Source organism: Dendropsophus ebraccatus, chromosome 2, assembly GCF_027789765.1.
Source record: "Dendropsophus ebraccatus isolate aDenEbr1 chromosome 2, aDenEbr1.pat, whole genome shotgun sequence".
NCBI lineage: Eukaryota > Metazoa > Chordata > Amphibia > Anura > Hylidae > Dendropsophus > Dendropsophus ebraccatus.
In genome coordinates, this window is record NC_091455.1 from 125,409,207 (window position 1) to 125,430,303 (window position 21,097).

Below are 21,097 nucleotides of genomic sequence, written 5' to 3' on the forward strand. Positions count from 1 at the left end.
GGAACCGTGATTGCAGTTTTTTTCTTTTAAATATATATACATCTATATAACAGTGTATGTCATGCCAGATCTCTATAAATAGCACACACAGTGTCCATATACAGTACTTTTCTATACATAAATAGGTCTATGCCAAATAATTACATTGAATTTCAATTTAACTTTAAAACTATATACCAATAAATTAACTATGAAAGACAATGAACATTTGTTAAAGTAGTCCAAGATGAAAACTGGCCTGGTTGTCCATGACAAGCAAAAAGTGTGCAGCTATCATTTGTCCAGATCAGGTCAAGGCTCTGTTTGGAAGTCCTCTTCCCAATGCCATAATATTTGCAGGGAGCATGCATACACTGCTTATTTTGCAATTTAAAAAAAATGATTTCAGTTGGTTATAAACAGAAGCCATGATGCCAATGTGAACAGGTGAAAGAAATAGCCTGGCAAGTTCTGCATGGTTGCTATGGGAAACAGGGCTAGTTTTTTTTTTTTTTTGAGAATGTTGACTAATAAATCTGCTCCAATGTAAAAGAGGACTTCTACATTAACATGACACTATACTTTGTTTTTCTTTTTTTAAAAAGACAGTTGAAAATAAATAGTTATACTGAGTGACACAAAACAAGTGCAGGAACAGAGGAAAACAATGGGCCCCATTTATCAAAGCTGTCTAACAGAAAAGTGGCATTGTTACCCATGCCAACCAAACTCCAGCTTTCATATCTCTCATAGGCAAATAAAGCTGTGCTGTGATTGGTTGCTATGAGCACAAGGACCAGTTTTTCTGTCAGACTGTTTTGATAAATGAGACCCATTCTTTTTCTATGTAATCAGTGTCACACATGAACCAGTGAAAAAAAAAAGGAAAAATCTCCTTTCCAGTATAATCCACTGTTACAATATACATTGTATTTGAACACATTTAACATGGCAATTGTTTTTAACAAAAAAGGCAAAATGGCACTAATATACAAAAATAATCCAGTTTTTCCTTTTCATTTAATTAAAAGCTAGAATTTTCCATTTTTCCTATTATAAAACTTTACAACAGATATGAAATATTAAAGGGGTAGTGCGGCGGTAAACAATTATTCACAGAATAACACACATTACAAAGTTATACAACTTTGTAATGTATGTTATGTCTGTGAATGGCCCCCTTCCCCGTGTCCCACCACCCCCACCCGTGTACCCGGAAGTGTGGTGCGCTATACATACCTGTCACGTGCCGACTTGTCTCCGATCTTCAGTCTGCGATGTCGTCTTCGGACGGCCCGGCCGAATCCCTCAGAGCGTCCTGAGTGCCGGCCGCCTTCTTCAGCGTCATCGGCTGCTCAGCCGCGACTGAAGATCGGAGACGGGTGTCGGCACGTGACAGGTATGTATAGCGCACCACACTTCTGGGTACACGGGTGGGGGTGGTGGGACACGGGGAAGGGGGCCATTCACAGACATAACATACATTACAAAGTTGTATAACTTTGTAATGTGTGTTATTCTGTGAATAATTGTTTACCGCCGCACTACCCCTTTAAAGGCAACAAAAGGAAAAACAAACAATCTTTTCAATGGTTAGCAAAAAACAAGTTTGCTTTGCTTAATTTATTATTTCTATATATAAAACAATTATACATTTTAAAAAGGCACTAGTAGTAAAAATCCCTGTTGTCCCAGCAGCAGGTTCTAGATCAGTCAATTAAGTAAGCTTCATTGCAGATTAAAACAAAAAAAGTTCAAGTGTTTTATATGTCCCATTAGTTATAAGCCTAAAATAACATTTCCAGGTGTGCAAACAGAGCAGTTTATATACTTCCAAGTTGAAGAAAATAAATGATCCCTTTTATACCTGTAGGCCACTTGGATTGTATATATGTGAAATTGCATAACACTAAATGACATCTATAACACCCAATTAAAAGAATCCCCAAATCAGCCTAAAGGTAAGGGCAAAATGGAAGTTAATAGAAGGCACTAGGGGTGTGTTCACACATTCAGGTTTTTAATTGCAGTTACTGAATTCAAAGCCATGAACAGATCATAAATGGATGAAACATATAAACAAAAGGCAGACTCTTTATATACGGTCCATAAGCAGACTATACTGTCGTAAATTCCTGCATCATAATTCATTATGATGTAGTAAGCTCCAAAACAAATAAAGCTCTCAGCTACTGTACTCACCCAGCAATGTCAGTGCAGTGGCGCAGAGCTTTAACTATTTTGGAGCTTACTGCATCATGCTGAATTATGATGCAAGGAGTTCTTACTGTTTAGTCTGTGACATATAGTTTGATTACGAATCTTTGATTTACGGAATGTGTGAATCCAGACGTATTCTCTTTTCCAATCCATTCTAGGCTCTAAAATCAATAATTGTGATTAAAAACCTCAATGTGTGAACATAGTAACTCCTCCCGGAAACCGAATAACTACAGTCATTCCATTTACACAGTGCTCATATACCTTTATATGTAGTCCAATTATGCAGTCACTGTTTGCAGGTCACTGATAGAGCATATCACTAAAATTATTTATTGGAAATTATGGCAATTATATAAAAAAATTACTTAAATATTAAAGCAGCATTTTACATTACAAATTGTGTTGTTCATTTAAAGTCTGAATCAAAACCTAAAAACAACATTTATATTATACACTCAAAGTCTAAATCTGAAATTTGAATTTGCCAGCATTACTCACCCCAACAAATTCCCAAAGTAAATTAAACAGGAAACTCCAGCTCTTCACTGTGCTATGGAGCACACAGGACTGTCAGGGAGGTGGAAGAAAGAAGAGTTCCAAAATTCCAATAAGATTTCTTTACTTTATGTCGATAACTTCTTAAAATGGTAACATAGATAGCTATCTATAGTCTGCGTGTTTCTAAACTCTGGAGCCCTTACTAATGGCTGGCTGAGTAATAAGTAAGGGCCCCTGAGGCCAGAAACATGTAGACAAACTATGTTAGCATTTTCCACTATGCTGTTTGAAAAGCTGCCTGAATAATAACAATAATAAATTTGCCTATTTGTGTGCTTTAATGCAATCCTATGTATTCAACTGTATAGACCACAAACCTTTTCTGTGAGTACAGAAACAACAGAGTACAGTGATGCCTGGGCCTCACCTGACTGACCAATAGGATGCTGGGCCCTCACCATCTGTGGTGGAAGACTATGCAAATATAAAAAAAACTATTGCTCAGTCTACCCTTCATTTGTCTCCTAAACTCTGTATAACATTAAAGTAAGTACAAAATTTGTCAATTATGTTCCTAAACCTGACACTCTACACCCAGGGAAAGGGCCATGCAGCTTAGTGTCACTTTTGTGAAAACTCTCTCCCCTGCTAAGCCTCACCAGCAACTAAGGGGCGCCAAACTTGTGAGGCCCACATCACAGTTTGAGAAGCACTGGTATAGACTATACACACATTATCAGATTTCTGCTGTAAATTTCAATGTGAATGTAAATACAGAGTAGCTAATCTGTGCCCCAGCTTCTTGTTGCACTTTCCATACAGAGAATGTGCAAATCAATTACATGTCATGTATACACATATATTACAAATCTGCAAAAAAAAAAATTAACAGCAGTTCAGTGTGAAATATGGTGCATATTCCCATTGGAAGCAACGGGCCATGATTTATACATGACTTAACGTTTAATATATGCATTGAAACACGTGTTTAAAAAAAAGTGGTAACATGGCCTGCTAGTGTACCCAATCATATGCCGTTTGGATAAATAACCTGGATTTTTTTCAGTTTATAGTAGGAAAATGTCATTCAGGTGATCAATGGCCAATCAGGAATAATAATAATAATAATAGTGTTAGGTGTTTTCCTGCTTCCCATTAAATCAATGTGTTGTGAATCTGTCACCCCCTAACTGCCTACCAAGCTGGTGGCACCACTGGATACATATCAATAAAGGCATGCAGAACATCTTTGTTGCCTGAGTCTGTGTTTTGATTCACATAGGAAAATGAATAGTGTCAAGGAAGCGTAGCCTCATATTCCCTGGGCCCTAGCACTCCTATGCCTATTTGTGCTATATGCATAGTGTATGCTGCAGATCAGGCAAACAGTACTGTAAGGCTCAGTGGTGCAAGAGCCCAGGGAACAATAGGCTCCTCCTTTTTGACACTTTTCATGGCCGGAATATAGGCTTTTTTAAATGAAAATTAAAAACACAGGTAATATGTTCTAAATGCTTTTATTGATATCACACAAAGTAGAAATAAGGCCAAAATTATGTCCGTGTTTGGATATATACGGCCTGAAATATAGAACATTATTATTATTTCAGGCCTTATTTATCCAAACATTTTGCCCCTTTTTTTTTTACAGTGTGTGAACATAGCCTTAAAATGGTATTGCAATCTCAACAATGTAATTCAAATCTGCAAACACATTAATTTAAAAAACTTATGCTATTATATCCAGTGGCATGTCACAAAGCCTATGGCCAACTGCTTTGACTGTATGCTTATATTGAGGCAGATCGATATAATTAATCCCCTCAATTTCACATGCAGTGCCATTAAACTTAATCTACAGTCAATCTGTTTGTCAACTTTAAAGAGGACCTGTCACCCCCCGTGCCGGGGTGACAGGCTCCTGACCCCCCGTTAGAGCCCCCTATACTAACTTGATCCCGCCGGGTCCCGCTTCCTGAGCCGGTCGGGTCACAGAGATATCAGCGCCCGAAGCCCGGCGCGCGCGCTGACAGGAGAGTCTGGTGCCCATAGAGAATGACGGAGCATCGGACTCCCCATTCATTCTCTATGGGCGTCTGACTCTGCTGTCAGCGCGCGCGCGCTGGGCTTCAGGCGCTGATATCTCAGTGACCCGACCGACTCAGGAAGTGGGACCCGGCGGGATCACGTGAGTATAGGGGGCTCTAACGGGGGGTCGGGAGCCTGTCACCCCGGCACGTGGGGTGACAGGTCTCCTTTAAAGACTATGGAGACCTTTCAAAAAGATTTTTTATTCTTGTACAAAAAAAACAATTTATTCTTTAAAAATTGTCTATTAGAGAAGCAATTCTGTAATGACTCTTCTCTATTGATCCAACTTCTAAGCGGATATACAACCAAAGATCAACTTGAGGGTGGCCATAAATCAGCTTAGCACTTCCTTCAGAAAAGGCAAGAAAGGCGGTTAAAAAGCCGCTGGAATACTGCTTCTCGGATGAACTTTGCTAATAACAGAAGCTGCAGAACACAAACTATTTTTTTTTAAATAAAAGACCTATGGAGAATTTCTTTTATACCATATTAAAAGACAAAGCAAGAAGAAATAATGCATTTCAAAGGTGTCCATAGCCTTAAAGCTTCCGGTGTATGGCCAGTTTACTTTTTAGAGGTTTTCAATTTAAATATTGATGGCTTTCAAACTGCCGTGTCGCAGACCCCTGGCATATCGCTGATTACACCATTCACTTCAAAGACTTTAAAAACACTTGTTACAGAGTATGGATACCTCAGCTCTCATTGTATTTGTTTTGTTTCTTCTCTAGGTAGACAAAGACCGCCCGCTTCATAAAGTACAAAAAAAAGCTGATGATTAAACAAATGATTAAAGTCTTTCAGCTAGGATCCCACCTATGTAAAGTTTTGACATATGGCAAATCAAGGGTTTCCTATAAAAGAGGTACATTTTAAGGTTAGATTTGATATCAGATTACAGAGCGTCAATCTTCCCATCGAAACTGCATCACAAGCTCTCCAATATCTTATTCTCCAAGTATCTGAGTTCTACAAGGTGATACGATCTATGTTGTTACATCAATCCATCAGAACATTATTTGATATAATGGCATAGTTAGAATAAGTCAAAAAAACTTACCTACTGATTGGAAAAGATACATTTTCTGGATTTTATATTTGATGTAACAGTAGTTGTGATCAACTTATTATTGTACCATGTGTAGGCTGAAAGACCTACAGATTCTACTGTCTTATAGCAATAAAATAACAGAAATACATAGTAATTCGCATTTTGGCCTCAATATACACAAATTGTCTTACACATTCACTACCTATTGAAATGCAGTATGCCAGCACAAACGTGAACATTCTTTCCCATTAAATCGTGTGAAATCCATACAGCTAAAAACATAGATTTTGCTACCTGAGAGATAAGTTTGAACAATTTAAGCACTATAAAGTTCTGTACTTTACACAACACTTTGATTCAGATGACAGACAGATGAGTTCATGAATGCAATGGATATCTGATGAAGGCTGGAGTTAGTCATATGGCTCTCACAGAGTTGTCATGAGTTTGTCTTGATAAAGAATACTTTGAATGCCTCCCAAATTCCTTTGGTTTTGATCCTGGATGTATCGTGTGTTTCTGCCATCTCCACTGGGGGCTGGTTTCCAAAATGCCCTGTCATCATGAGAAGATGGCCTATGCCATTTGCACAGTCATTAGTTACAAATGGAACTCATGTATGTTTAAAACTTACACACTTATGATCATTAAAACATTTAAAGGGGTGCTCCAGCGTGGGGGGCACTTTTTTGGGGGGACCGGGAGGAGGTGGCTGAAATAAAAGACGTCCACTTACCTCCCCAGTTCCATCGGCGGGTCCCGCATCACGTTTGAAGTCTGCTCGGATCCCGCCTCCTTCAATAAGTGGCTGAGCGGCCCTGAGACGTAGCGTCTCGGGCGGCGTCAGACACCCGGAAGTGGCCGGGAACCGGGCACCATAGCGCCATGATGCGGGACCCGCCGCTGGAGCCGGAGAGATAAGTGGATGTCTTTTATTTCAGCCACCTCCTCCCCAGTCCCCCCAAAAAAGTGCCCCCACGCTGGAGCACCCCTTTAAACTTGAGAAAAGAAAAAAACCCACTGCCAATCAAATGTGTAAGTAGATGTCTATGGAGTTCATAAAGTTAAGATACAGAAGGCTCTACTTAACTTTAAAAGAAGATGCAGATTCTACAATTACAGTAATACTTATTGCGTGCATCGAACGTGCAGTAACACACTTCATGCGCCCGCTATGGCCAGTATATCATAGATATATTATATCTATATATTATATAGAAGTTAAAGGGAATTGGTCATGCCCCTATTAGTTACAGAGCTGCAGATACGGGCAGACAGGGGATTGGGAGATAAACATAGCCTTTGCTGATGGCCATTTGCAGAGTTATAAAATTGCATTTTCCTTGGAAGCTGAAGTGCCACAGAAGTGATGCTGAGCTGCAGCATGCACACTCTCCCCCCCCCCACCACACCCTCCCTGTTTTGACTGATTGACATATAGGGATGAGCCTCCAGCCATGTACATCAAATAGTCAAGGCAGGGGGAGGGGTTGGTGCTTCAAAGGAAAAATACAATTTTATAATTCTGCAAATGGCCATCAGCAAAGACAAAAAAGTATAATTTTTTTATCTGCCTTTGACCCATTTGCCTGCATCTGTTGTTCTGTACCTGGTACAGACCTAACAGTTTCCCTTTACGAAACCAATAGCACCAGAAACACTGCTGAAAGTTTGGAAAGTGAGTAGAAAAGAATTGTCAAGGGCCTCTGCATGAACATACTACAAGTTAGTAAAAATGCATACCACATGTAAAAGGGGAATCGGCCATGTATAAACCAGTAAAGGCTAGGACATGCTCAATGCACTTTTTTAGGAAATGCATGGCAGTGTGGCCTTTTGGCAAGCATTTGGTGAGACTTGTAGACTATTTTTATCACAGTAAATAGTCAATGTATGCACTAGTAAAGACATACTTTAAAAATGTCTGTAAGTTGGTGAAACATTTAAATGGTCATGCTAGGCATTAAATGCAAATGTATACAGACGGTAAAGTATAAGATGGCAAAGGAGGGAAATGATCTAACATTTACATTTTTGCAATGTAAAAGAATGCTTATTTATAAAAAGGTAGCTAAAAAGGTCAATGACATTGAATCTCTGACACACTAGTAGCAGGTAAAACATTAATTCAGCTTTGCTGACACAAAATATATTCCTGTTTGCTTAATCTTATCACGGATAATGACATGTAAATGTGTAAAACAAACACCCTAGTGCCTACATCTTTGTTAGAACAATTGCAGAATGCCGCCAGAGGGTAGAAACAGAAGTAGCCTTCTCTAGCGTCACAGATCACACTCTTACCTGGCAACAAATTAACTTCTTTGTTATTCAGATGGGTTATGAATACAAAACAGAACCGGACACCGATGAATACAAGTGGTAGCAATAAGCTTTCTCTTAATGCATACATGAACACTTATGCATGCACACGAAAGCACATTTTAAAATAAAAAAAAACACCTTTATATAGGTCAAAAATGCTGCCAAAAAATATGCTGCATTGACCATTTTGCACAAAATCAACTTCTTAGAAACAGATATATTTTTAATACTATATTCAAAGCGCCATCAACATAACACTGTACCAGGTGTATCATGGTTCCTAGCCTTTTTTCCCTTCTTTCTGGTCGATTTTATCCAAAAAATCTAAAACAACCAACCTGATATTTGGGGATGTATGAGGGTGCCAATGTTGCTGGCTATGTTGAATATTTGGATGGTATTGTTGCTACAATAGAGAAGATACAGATAGAAAAATAACTTAGTAAATAAGAATCAGAATAAGGAATATAATGAAGATTCTTTGCAGTTTTTTTTTTTTTTTTTTTTTTATGACAGTCATCCACATATGGTCAGAAGACTTAAAGGATACCTGTCACCCCCCGTGCCGGGGTGACAGGCTCCAGACCCCCCGTTAGATCCCCCTATACTTACCTAATACTTACCTAGTCACAGAGATTTCAGCTCCCGAAGCCCGGTGCACGCGCACACAGGAGAGTCCGACGCTCATAGAGAATGACGGAGCATCGGACTCCCCATTCATTCTCTATCAGCGTCGGACTCTCCTGTCAGCACGCGCGTCGGGCTTCGGGAGCTGAAATCTCCGTGACCCAACCGCATCAGAAAGCGGGACCCGGTGCGATTAGGTGAGTATAGGGGGATCTAGCAGGGGGCAAGGAGCCTGTCACCCCGGCACGGGGGGTTACAGGTCCTCTTTAAGGCCCTATTACACCAAAAGACGTCTGACAGATTATCTGACAATTTTTTTTAGCCAAAGCCAGGAATGAGTTTAAAAAGAGGAGAAATCTCAGTCTTATCTTTACGACATGATCTCTGTTTATAGTCCGTTCCGGACTTTGGCTGAAAAAAAATCTGTCAGATAATCTGTCAGACATCTTTTGATGTAATAGGGCCTTTAGGGGCTGCTAGAAATCACCAATATGAAGACTGATAACAGATTTAGTTATACAGATAGGAAGATGATAGAGGTGATTTATAGTGATTTCAGCTCAATTCTGATGACACACTTCACAAAAAAGTTCCATATCTAGTCACCTTTCATATTAAAGGGGTTATCCACTGAAAATATTTTTCTTTCAAATCAACTGGTTTTGAAAAGTCATATAGATTTATAATTTATTCTATTTCAAAATCTCTACTCTTCCTGTACTGTTTGGCTGCTGTTTGTCCTACAGGAAATGTTTTCTTTTCAGTCTGACCCAGTGCTCTCTGCTGCCACCTCTGTCTGAGACAGGAACTATCGAAAGCAGTTTCCCATAGAAAACATCTCCTGTTCTGGACAGGTCCTGTCTCTGACACAGTACTCTCTGCTGACATCTCTGTCCGACTGGAAAGAAAACAACATTTCCTGCAGGGCAAACAGCAGCTGATAAGTATGAGAAGACTAGAGATTTTTAAACAGAAGTTAATTACAAATCTATATAACTTTCTAAAACCAGTTGATTTGAAAGAAAAAGATTTTCATTGGATAACCCCTTTAATCTGTGACAATTAGAAGGCTGGATACAAACCAAAACCTCTCTTAAAGACATGCTGTAATTGAGACATTTGTACTGACTTACTAATCACAAAGCTGGCCAGGATGACTCAATAGTGATTGGCTGCTTCCTGTCAACAACCATCACTATTGTGTCACCATGTCACTTGACACAGCAAAATAAAAAATAAGGTGCAGAAGGAGGCCATACCTCCTCCCCACCAGATGGCGCCCGCCCATCAGAACGGGGGATAAGGAATCTGCCCTTCTTTCGTGGTGTACGCCAGGGACTCATTTTGATAAATGTCCCCCGAAATATTGAATTTCAAGCCACTTACAAATACCATTAACAGGTAACCTCTGTCCCCAGTCTGTATAACAAGGAGACTTTGCCCCTTATTTCCCTGTCTGATGCAGCCAGGAGGAGATCCAATTCATAAGATGGTGCCCTGTGGAGGAGCATGTTAACATGCTTAGGAATACACTGCATACATGAAAATAGGGAGGAAAAATGGAGAAGGCTGAGTGATGATGTATAATCACATACTATTCCACAGTGGGGCAATATGGACGGGATCTCTGCCCTGGCCTTATTAGACAGATGAAAGACCATAAAGGCAAAGTCTACTTATTATACAAAATGGGGACAGATGTTAACTATAATGACATTTGTAAGTGGCTTATTATCATCATTAGACTTCAGCGAATTTACAGTAAGTTCAGGTTTGCTGAACTTACATATGATTTGCAGTGTCTAAAGGAGACGGAGGCAGCTGCCTGAAAACTAAAGAAGATTTGCTACCCATCCATTGACTTCATGGGTCAGGTGCAGACTGCCCAGCCTACAAAGTAACCTCCTCAGTGCATTGCCACTTTTCGGGGTCAGACAGTAAGCAGCGATCTGCCAGTTTTTTGGTACTCTTACCTTCTGCATTAGCAGCTAAGGCTAGCATATACAGTTGAGAACAGCCTACATCAGCAAGTCTGGGTCCCCATCTGCAGTTCACAACCGCATATGCTAGCCATGGTCACTAGTGCAGCAGGGAAGCCTTTATTTTCTAATTTATAATCATGTATTTCTTTATTTTTTTCTTCAGATTCCCAAGTACAGAGGAATACATCAGATTCAATTGGCTTTTATTTATTTATTTTTTACTTAATAAAATGGACAACCAGCTGTGTTTTTATTTCACACAGCTAAATATAAGACTAACAATTTATTCCATACATGTCATTACCTTTTTATTCCCCTTCTCCCATTTCTGACCTGCTACTTTCTGCTGAAGACATATTGTGAGAGCTGCTCTACCCAGTCTTTCCCTCCTCCCCCCTCCCTTCAGAGACTGCTGATGTTAAGTCTCTGGAAGGCTTTATCTGCAACACTGTAGTGTCTTTGTGATGCTGGGAGGGTTAAACTGAGGTCAGGTTGCTGATTAACTGTGTTTAATCCTTCCAGCATTATAAAGTTGCAGATAGGGACTTGTTTACATCAGCCATCTGGGAAGGGAGGGGGGGAGGTGGTGGTGGAGAGCAGAGATGGACGAAACAGCTCAGATACAGTTTTTTGTGTCTTTAGCAGAAAGTAGCAACTTAAAACTGAGGGAAGGAGACAGAAAAGGTAATAACAAGTATGGAATTATTTGTTAGTGTTCAGGAGGGGACATAATTCAACAAATATTTTACCTAACCAAGATAACCCCTTTAAATGTGTTAATTTAAAAACACAAGTTAGGGCTCATGCAGGTGACGATGTTGTGAATCATACTGTAATTATATACTAATGATGTACACTTGCACTATATAAAACAGCATGAAAAAATTAAATCTTACCTGGTAGCTCTGAACTTCAGGAGTATTTTTAGCGCTTCAAAAAAAGATTACAGACCATTAGTTTTTACCTCAAATAAACGTTAGCATTATTAATGAGATTTGTTAATTAATAAATGAACATTATCATTCTCACATACACAGTCTCCCTGCACAAGATGAAAATGTATTTCCACTCACTCAATCGTAAGGGCCTTTTACACAGGCGCATTATTGGCCAGGTGTGTAGCAAGAAAGGCTACTGCGGCTGATAATGAGCCAATGTAAAATTTACCCATCAGATGAGGACTGACTTCAAGATTTTTTTTGTCATCAGCCACACATCTTCCTGCATAAACAGGGATGTGAGGCCAATAATGATAAACTGGTAAACTGACAGATACAGAACTGTGCTGTCAGTTTCTAAATCACACAGCAATGCATACTTGCCTAGTGTGCTGCAGTTGTGATCCAGCATCCTCCACTTTGGCTCTCTTGTCCAGCTGCTGCATCTTCAGGCTGCCACCTCCTCCAGAATGATTGACAGCTTAAAAAGGCAGGGCTTGAAGACAACGGCGGAACGGGAGAGACAGGGAAGAGGATGCTGGATCACAGCAGCAGCACACTAGGTAAGTATGTACTGCTGTGTGATCTGGAAACTGATCTATGTAAACCCGTGCTGTGAGGTTCCATGGATGCATAAATAATACATGGATTGTTTGTGCGGACAAGCCACTCAATTTCCCATTGTGTTTTCTCATCTTTGGTAACTAACAATGCTTTCCAGCAGTTGGTGTAAAATCCAGGATATGGATTTATTTTTAGTGCGCATTAGGGACTAACCCTAATGTCGTAAAGATGTATTCTCATTGTCAAGTTTTCACTTATCCAACAGACCCCCTTGGAGAATAAAAGGCACTCCGGCTCTGACTCTGATATTTGGCCTGCGCTCTTAGAATGAAAATCCCAGCGGTATGACCCCCCACTGATTTAGAGAATGAAAAACAGGCATTTACCAAATAAACTGAATAGCAGTGCCCGCATATATGGCCAATGTTCCCCTCTTATGTTGCCCCCGAACGCAGAGCAATTACTTATCTAGTGTGATATGCAGCAAAAATGTGCTACCAATAGCTCTTCCTTATAAAAGCTATCTTGTTCAGAGTGAGGACCAGATTAAAGTAACAAGCTCTATTCATCTTGGTAAGCTTATAAAAAAAACATTAAAATCACACTTATTTGCTTAAAGGCGTTTTCTGGTTAGGTAAAATACATGTTGTACTGTGATTAACCCTCCGGGTATCACAGAGTGCAGATACAGCCAACTAAGTAGGGTGTATCTGCATTAGGGATGGTCCGAACCGAGTTCGGTTTCGTACGAACCAGAACTCTTGGTAATGATTCCCGCTGTCTGCCCTCTCCGTGGAGAGGGAGGATACAGCTGGAGGACCGCCTGGAAAACTGGGATACAGCCATAGCCATAGGCTGTATCCCAGTTTTCCAGTCGGTCCTCCCGCTGTATCCACCCGCTGCACGGAGCGGGCAGACAGCGGGAATCTGATGCCGAGCTTTCGGTTTCATACGAACCCGAACCTCGGCAGTTTCGGACCATCCCTAATCTGCATGTGTTTATATGAGCTATCTCGCAAGAGAGGAGGGAGAGATGGAGTGAACAGCTCACACACAAGCTCAAAACTAGGGGAAGGAGACTGAAAAGATAACAAGTATGGAATGAATTGTAAGTCTCCAGGAGGGGGGACGATTTAACATGTATTTTACCTAAGCGGATGACCCCCTGGTGCCCTCTGCCTTCCAGGAGCTATATACACACATATATATTATATATAGCATTGCTGTATAAAGGCTAGTGGTTTACGGGAAAATAAATGTTTTTAATAGGCACCGAGTGGACTAGATAAAAAGCACAATTTTATCATTGTTACGATGTTTACTGGGGTAAAAAGTATGTTAACTTTCTTCCAAAGGTCAGCATGATTCCAGGGATACAGCCTTCAGCACGGGTGACCTGCTGTCTTTTGTTTCTTTAAGTCCTGGTTCAGGGAGAACTAACACCTCATTTCCCCCCCATCTGTGCAGTAAGTTGAGCGGTAGTCTTCATAGTCTGTATTACAGCTTTAAAAACATCACGTAAAGTGTATCTGTCATTACAGCCTGAAACTGGATCAGCAGTGAGTTTCTCTGTTCATCTAGAAGTTTAGGTCTCCCTGAATATCAACATGCAGTGAGACCGTAATGCACATGACCCCATTGGATTCAACTGGGTGGTGTTCTTTGCCGTCTTGTTAAGTGTTGGTATCCATGCAGACCCGAACTTCCGGATGAACAGAAGAACTCGTTGCTGTTTTGGCAGCGGGCCATCATGACATCATGCATAGAGGCAGTTGCAAAAGCACTTAAAAGTGACAGTCACCCCATTTTTGCATTATGACTTCTCTACACAGATGTAAAGGGTAAACTTTGCAGTTTTCATACCTTATTTTATATCATATGTCATTGTGCTTGTTCCAGTAAAAAGTGATCTTTTATCATCTGCGGATTGTACTGCCTGGGTGGGGCTTAATGGATGCAGCGCCACTTAGTCATGCCCACATTGCCACAGTAGGCCCCACCCCTCCATGGTATCATTGGTGCATGGGCCCCGCCCCCTCGGTGGCCATTGGTATGGTGCCTTGACCTTTAGGCCAGCTCGTTCCAATGACAATCGGGGGGGGGGGGGTCTAGAAGGCTATGACATCATAGAGGGGTAGGGTCTATGGTGCCATTGTGGGTGGGCTAAGTGGCACTTCGGTCGAGAAGCTCCACCCAGGTGGAACAATCGGCAGATGATAAAAGTTCACTTTTAACTGGAACAAGCACCAGGACGAAGGATATAAAATAAGGTATGGAAACTGCTAAATTTACCCAGAACACCTGTGTATAGAAGTCATAATGCAAAAAGGATGTGACAGTGTCACATTAAGTGCTTTGGCCAGTTTATCTTGTCGGCTCAGCATTCCAACAGAAAGTAATTGCGTCAATGCCCTCAGGACCCATAGAACTTTCCTTTTGGTCATTCCGAAGAGAGGCTTAAGGATGAATGTAAAGCATAAGAAAACAATAAAGCTGACCAGAGACATTTGTTTAATGTAAATTTATTTTGAAACCCATCTAAATCTAATCTAATCTAAACATCCCTGATCCTTTTGTTCTCAGAAACATAAGTTTCTGATGTGTGATAATGGCTTTCTCCCTTATCCCCACTTAGAACTTATGGGAGAATGTGCTGGAAGCCAAATTTAAGAGCCTTTTACACGGGCTGATAATCGTTCAGGACTGTTGCTAGATTCTCAGCTAATCACATCTTTTGAGCTGGCTTTAAAATAATTTATTGTTGGTAGGCACACATTTCCCCTCTGTAAACAGGAGATGTGCAGCAGACAGCAAAGTGAAACTGACAGCACAGATATGCCTATATCTGTGCTGCCAGTCTCCAGATGCCTAGCACACAAGCAGTATATACACATCTGGCCTCGTCACCATCTTTATCCTGTGACACTCTGCTGCCAACGTGTGGAGGAGGCAGCAGCAGTCTGGAGAGCGGGACGGTATCACAGTGTTACCTGCATCTGTGACACTCTCAGCCCAGGATAAAGAAGGTGAGCAGTCCAGATCACAAGCATTGCTGATGGTATGTATACACTGCCTGTGTGCTAGGTATCTGGAAACCAGTAGCACAGATATAGGCATATCCATGCTGTCAAATCCCCTTTTTAAAAGGCTGCAAAAAACAGTGATAATTCCTGTGGCACGGCCGTGCAATTTACTGTGCTGGTTGGTGCTCATTTGCGCCCTTGCATGGCCCCAGGTTGGGCCATGTAAAAGGACCCTTAAAGTGGTTGTCCAGCGAAAATCTTTCCTTCAAATCAACTGGATTCATAAAGTTATATAGATTTATAATTTACTTCTATTAAAAAATCTAAAGTCTTTCTATACTGATTAGCTACTAAATGTCATGCAGGAAATGATGTTTTATTTTCAGTCTGACACAGTGCTCTCTGCTGACATCTCTGGATGAGAAAGAAACTCTGTCTCGGTTTTATATGAATCCCCATAGATAACCTCTCCTGCTCTGGACAGTTCCTGTCTCGGCCTAAGATGTCAGCAGAGAGCAGTGTGTCAGACTGAAAATAAAATATTTCCTACATCAAATTTAGTAGCTAATAAGTATGGGAAGACTCCATGGTGCGTTTACACATGCAGATTTATCTGACAGATTTTGGAAACCAAAGCTAGGAATGGATTTAAAAAGAGGAGAAATCGCAGTCTTTCCTTTATGACCTGTTCCCTGCTTATGGTCTTCAAAAATCTGTCAGATAAATCTGCCTGTGTAAACGCACCATAAGATTTTTTAATAGAAGTAAATTACAAATCTATATAACTATATAAATCAACACCAGTTGATTTGAAAGAAAAAGATTTTCGCTGGACAACCCCTTTAACTTGTATAGAGTTTATGGCTTGGCCAGATTTCTTGTTAGTCTATATTGCCAGCTGCAGTCAACCATATAAAAATTAAATATATTTTTAATTTATTTATTTAAAATTATCACAAAAATGCAATTAAGTTAAAAAAAATTTCCAATAAAAACATTGTGAAAGATTTTCTTTAAACTACTAGTGCACACCAACTTTCCTAGGACCATGTGCTATACCTTTTAAATACACTGACTGCTTTAAGTATCCTCCATTAAGTACTTTATAAACAAATCATTAATATAGACGGTTACTATAAATAGGTCCACGCCAGGTAAAAGAATGTAGTCAACAGTTTGAAAGGTCAATATAACCAATTACAAGACGCTTCTCTGAAAAGCACAAGCCCTGTACATTTTAACCTCTTAAGGACATATGACGTACCGGTACGTCATATATCCCCAGGAGGTGTTCAGAGCGGGTCCGCGCGGCGACCCCGCTCTTAACCGCCGCAATCCCGTGTGTCGCGTGTAGCCCGGGACCGTGGGTATTAGCAGGCACGGTGTGATCACTGTGCCCGCTAATCAGGTAATCGGAGGCAGCTGTCAAAGTTGACAGCTGCCTCCGATTACCGGCTGCAGCACTTCCCTGGAGCGATTTCTGTACCTGCTGCCGGCAGGGGTCCGCTCCAAGATGGCGCAGACCCCGGCTGGGCACTCGTTTGTTTTCGGCTGCGGCAGCCGAAAGCAAACGAGTGCCGATCTCATTGATCTTTGCTGTATAACTATACAGCAAAGATCTCAATGAGAGATCAAAGTGTATATACTAGAAGTCCCCCAGGGGGGCTTCTAGTATATGTGTAAAAAAAAAGTATTGTTATAAGTAAAAAGCCCCCTCCCCTAATAAAAGTCAGAATCACCCCCCTTTTCCCATGTTTTAAATAAAAGTAAATAAATAAACAAACAAACATGTTTGCTATTGCCGCGTGCGTAATCGCCCAAACTATTAATCACATTCCTGATCTCGCAGAAACGAAAATTGGCCCCGTCCTTAAAGGGTTAACCCTTTAAGGACGGGGCCAATTTTCATTTTTGCGTTTTCGTTTTTTCATCCTTGTGTTTAAAAGGCCATAGCACTTGCATTTTTTCACCTAGAGACCCACATGAGCCCTTATTTTTTGCGTCACTAATTTTACTTTGCAATGACAGGCTGAATTTTTGCATAAAGTACATTGCGAAATAAAAAAAAAATTCAAAGTGTGGTGAAATTAAAAAAAAAAAACGCATTTCTTTTATTTTGGGGGAATGTATTTTTACGCCATTCGCCCTAGGGTAAAACTGACTTGTTATGCATGTTCCTCAAGTCGTTGCGATTAAAACGATATATAACATGTATAACTTTTCTTGTATCTGATGGCCTGTGAAAAATTCAAACCATTGTTAACAAATAAACGTTCCTTAAAATTGCTCTATTCCCAGACTTATAGCGCTTTTATACTTTGGCTTATGGGGCTGTATGAGGTGTCATTTTTTGCGCCATGATGTTTACTTTCTATCGGTACCTTGATTGCGCATATACGATTTTTTGATCCCTTTTTTTTTTTACATTTTTTTTCTGGATTTGATGTGTGCAATTTTGCACTTTGGAATTTTTTTGCGCTGACCCCATTTACCGTGCAAGATCAGGAATGTGATTAATAGTTCGGGCGATTACGGACGCAGCGATAGCAAACATGTTTGTTTAATTATTTATTTATTTACTTTTATTTAAAACCTGGGAAAAGGGGGGTGATTCAAACTTTTATTAGGGGAGGGGGCTTTTTACCTATAACAATACTTTTTTTTTTTTTTTATACATATACTAGCCCCCCTGGGGGACTTCTAGTATATACACTTTGATCTCTCATTGAGATCTTTGCTGTATAGTTATACAGCAAAGATCAATGAGATGGGCACTTGTTTGCTTTCGGCTGCTGCAGCCGAAAACAAACGAGTGCCGAGCCGGGGTCAGCGCCATCTTGGAGCAGACCCCGGCCGGCTTCAGTAACAGAGATCGCTCCTCCGGGACAACGTCCCGGAGGAGCGATCTCCCCCACAAAACACCAGGGAAGTGCTGTAGCCGATAATCAAAGTTGAGAGCTGCCTTCAAATTCCTGATTAGCAGGCACGGCGATCACACCGTGCCCACTAATAGCCGCGGTCCCCACCTCCTGGGGACATATGACGTACCGGTACGTCATATGTCCTTAAGAGGTTAAAGTGTCACTGTCGTTAAAATTTTTATTGCAGAAATCAATAGTCCAGGCGATTTTAAGAAACTTTGTAATTGGGTTTATTAGCCGAAAAATGATTTTTTTAAAATTAAAAAGCAGTTTGAAGCTCACCCTCCTGTCTTCATGGTTTTCCTATGGAGAGAGAAAGTAAAAACAGCAAAACAGGACAACAAAGAGTTAATTTACATTCACATCGCGGGTTCTCTCCTCTGACAGTCACCACTGACCTCTCTGACCTCTAATTAGGGCTCTGAATAGCTCCCATGCTGTGTAATCCTTTGTTCTCGGCTCTCAGCTGCCTGTTAATCTCACTCCTTCCCCCTCCCCTCTTCATAGACCAGACAGATCCGACTGATAAAAAAAACAGTCGAGATTTCCTGATTCTGAGGAGTGGACAGCAGAAAGGAGAGGAGGTGGGGGAACCTGGGAAAAGGCTTTTTACATGCAGATAATGGCAGATTTGGCTAATAAATCCAATTACGAAGTTTCTTAAAATCACCTGGACTATTGATTTCTGTAAAAAAAATTTTTTTAACGACAGTGACTCTTTAAGGTTATAAGAGAAACAGATTGCTGAACTCAGGGAGGTTCACACATAATAATGACACTAATGAACATGCTTTTGTTTTTCTACCGCATAGTAAAAACTGTATTTTGTGTTCTATGAGTCTGTACAATTGCTGCAATAACTAGTCTTGTTTAATAAAAAAAAGTGGTTCATTAATTTCGGTATGTGTTTTTTTACACATTGCTTTAATAAAAAGTTACATTGTATTATAACTTTATTAAAATAGAGTTTTTTCCCTACTTATATACTATTATACATTGAGTGGCAGTACAGAACGTTATATTGCTCTCTACTGCCACCAAAATTTTTGTCAGGAACTGCAAGGTTGTCGAAGCCCCCCCCCCCCCCACACACACACTCTGATGAAATGCTGCTGCAAACACAGCGGTACAGATACAGAACATAAGAGGCACAGCTCAGTTTTCTTTTTCCAGAGCTCAATCTTTCAAAGCTGAGCGATAACTGGTTGCTATGGGCAACAAATGACATTCTTTCTATAAGGCCGCGTTATAAACCTCCCCCATAACGTGTGAAATGTAGTCACCCTGCAGCACATATCAACTAAGGACCTAGAAGGGCACAAATCTGCAAGTGGTTAATAAGTATTCATTCTTCCTCCATACTGTAAAACCTTGCAGAGGATGTGGTCTTTATATTCAGTGTTAGACTGCTATGGTAACCATCCTGCTGGATCACATCCAGCCCTATAAAGGATATTCTGACCCCGGTCAGGGCACACAATGAATTTAGTAGAAATCACTGCCTGTTTATTTTGTCCAGTATGTTCTGAAATGGCTTTTCAAAAAGGTTTATAAAAAAAGCTTTTAGAACTCAACTGAGAATGGTAAATATGAATAAAGATCAACATATAAAGGGGCACTGGAGTTTTTTTTTTTTTACTAGTACATTGTTTAAATAAAAAAAAAGTCAGATTACTTTTGTAATTTAACATCATTAAAACAAATGTATACTTCTATGCTTGCCATCAACATTTGTGTCTCGGACTCATGTGATGATGAAGTGCTGCCACACAGCACTATACAGCCCCTCACACACGCACAAACTGTATATTCTTTTCTTTTTAAACTCTTTTTATTCTAAAGTACAAAAATAAAGTTACAGGCATTATAAGGTTATTCACAAATATGGGCAAATGTTGGCATATACACTAATCAAGGCGTAATTGCAAGCCTTGTTGTTCGGATGCTTACATGAAGCATTTTGAGTTTAACAGTTAGGGTATAAACCCACACACCGTATATGCAGCGTATTTACTGCTGCGATACGCAGCAAACTCGCAGCAAAATCGCAGCAGATTAGATCTAAATAACGGTGTGTGGGTTTATACCCTTAAACTGAAAAACAGGATTGGGATGAGAGGGAATAATAATAATAATAATAATAATAATACTTTTATTTGTATAGCACACACAGATTCCGCAGCACTTTACATAGTTTTTTTGCCAATTATTGCTCCCTGTCCCCCTTAGGGCTCACAATCTAAGAGAGAACATACAAACTCTTTGCTGGACCCCAGCGCTGCAAGGCTAAAGTGCTAGCCACTGAGCCACCGTACCGTGCCGGTATTACTGTAGGTTATGAAATTGGGAGTTGTAAAGAGTCTGACTTAATTCATTGGGGGAAGGGATTTAGCAATGGTGTAGTAGGGATAGTAGGCATGGTTTATGTAATGTGCTAAATGTTTTGGAATGATGCCTAGGGGGATCAAATCTTTGAGAAGAAGTGGTGGTGCCTCAGCTCCCAGTAGGCCAACTCCTCCAACCAAAAGAGTTGGTCCACTTTTTGGATCCCTTGTCGTCCTAGGGGAAACATATCTTATTTCCATGAGGCTGCAAGTTGGATTTGTGCTATAGCCAGAAGGGTTCTGATAAGTTCTAGAATTCAGATCTCCAGAGTACATCAATGTGTATGATTTGTAATGGTATTAATATGACAGATTGTGGGCTGCTGCTCTGTATAGTGTTGTGCAGCAGTGCTTAGAAAGCCCTGCAATTCCCAACATGAATGTTGGTGGCAGGCCAATGTTTCCCCTTTTTGCTGCCACATTAACGAGCAAAAAATTATAGATCTATTTTCATGAAGTTATATTACAAAGTAATATTACAAAGTAGTCAT

At 40.3% G+C, this 21,097-nt stretch overlaps 1 protein-coding gene across 1 annotated transcript in view; it reads right to left on the bottom strand.

Moving 5' to 3' along the window:
- Positions 1–4,924: 4,924 nt before the first annotated feature.
- EPB41L4B (erythrocyte membrane protein band 4.1 like 4B) overlaps positions 4,925–21,097 on the bottom strand; it is a 144,150-nt gene continuing 127,977 nt past the window's right edge. The window contains exons 14-16 of the mRNA XM_069958239.1: positions 11,673–11,706; positions 8,506–8,573; positions 4,925–6,418 (exon numbers count right to left, since the gene is read on the bottom strand). Coding sequence (XP_069814340.1) covers positions 6,271–6,418; positions 8,506–8,573; positions 11,673–11,706 — 250 coding nt within the window. The 3' untranslated portion in view covers positions 4,925–6,270. The remainder of the gene's footprint in view (positions 6,419–8,505; positions 8,574–11,672; positions 11,707–21,097) is intronic.